General features: G+C 40.6%; 1 protein-coding gene across 1 annotated transcript; it reads right to left on the minus strand.

Annotated features, from left to right (window-relative positions):
- Positions 1-274: 274 nt before the first annotated feature.
- LOC128202466 (uncharacterized) lies at positions 275-895 on the minus strand. The gene has a single exon (XM_052902922.1). It carries the CDS (start codon positions 893-895, stop codon positions 275-277), a length of 621 nt encoding a protein of 206 aa, XP_052758882.1.
- Between the last annotated feature and the right edge of the window lie 76 nt (positions 896-971).

A 971-nucleotide genomic window follows, 5' to 3' on the forward strand; every position in this document is an offset into this window, starting at 1 on the left:
GGGCAGCGCCGCTGGTGGTGTGGATGATTGCGGAAGCGCACCCAGGCCACCGGTGTTAAGGCGCGGAGAGGAATACCGGGGGTTTTTAGTGGGTAAGAATCCCACAGTACCCATCGTCATCCCGCTGGCGGTGGGTCTCTTTCTGAAGATTTTCCCCTCGTTAAAAAAAAAAAAAAAAAAAAAAAAAAAAAAAAAAAAAAAGGTATCTTTATATGTATCTACTGTTAGTTATTGTGGGCAAGTTTTTATAAGATGTTCAAATGTTTGTATATAGTTATTGGCACGCATCCCCGTCAGTTATGCAAAAACGATGTAGATATTCGCGGTGATAGCCGTGATTTGTCAAATATTGCGTTATTTCAAAGTCCGGTTTGAATTTATCAGTTACTTGTGTGAGCAGTTCATATGTGGGTATTAGTATTTTGATGTATTTTGAGTTATCTATTTCAGTATATAATTTTTCTGTTTCTACATTGCTGCGCTGACTATTTATGTACTTCTCATAACTGATGGGGAACCTGTCATAATCCAGTATTTTATGTAGATGAGCAGCGCTTTTGGCAGCAACATCGGCCTCCTCATTGCCTTCTATTTCTGCATGCGCTTTCACCCACACAAAATTTGTTTCCTTGCATTCCTCACGAATTCTATTGATTGTATGGTGTATCGAAACCACTTGCGGGTTTCTGGTGTTGGGATTCGCAATCTCTTCGAGCCCTGATTTGCTATCTGTAAATATAGTGGCCGTATAGATGTTATTATTTGCGATCCATTCTACGGCTTTAGAAATTGCCAACAGTTCCGCCTGAAAGACGGTGCAGGCGGAGTGGAGTTTAAATTTTGTGGTGTCCTTAGTCCCATCAGGATTATGCACGACGACTGCAGCTCCTACCATGTTTTCATTTTTGCTACCATCTGTAAATATCTTATGTTGATTACCAGTTATTTTTTGAGTGTAATCCTGTTTGGTG

Source organism: Galleria mellonella, unplaced genomic scaffold, assembly GCF_026898425.1.
Source record: "Galleria mellonella isolate WM207_F2 unplaced genomic scaffold, CSIRO_AGI_GalMel_v1 utg967, whole genome shotgun sequence".
Classification (NCBI taxonomy): domain Eukaryota; kingdom Metazoa; phylum Arthropoda; class Insecta; order Lepidoptera; family Pyralidae; genus Galleria; species Galleria mellonella.

What these genes read in the sequence shown, in the direction of transcription:
- LOC128202466 (XM_052902922.1), bottom strand. Translation starts at nt 895, where the DNA reads ATGGTAGGAGCTGCAGTCGTCGTGCATAATCCTGATGGGACTAAGGAC.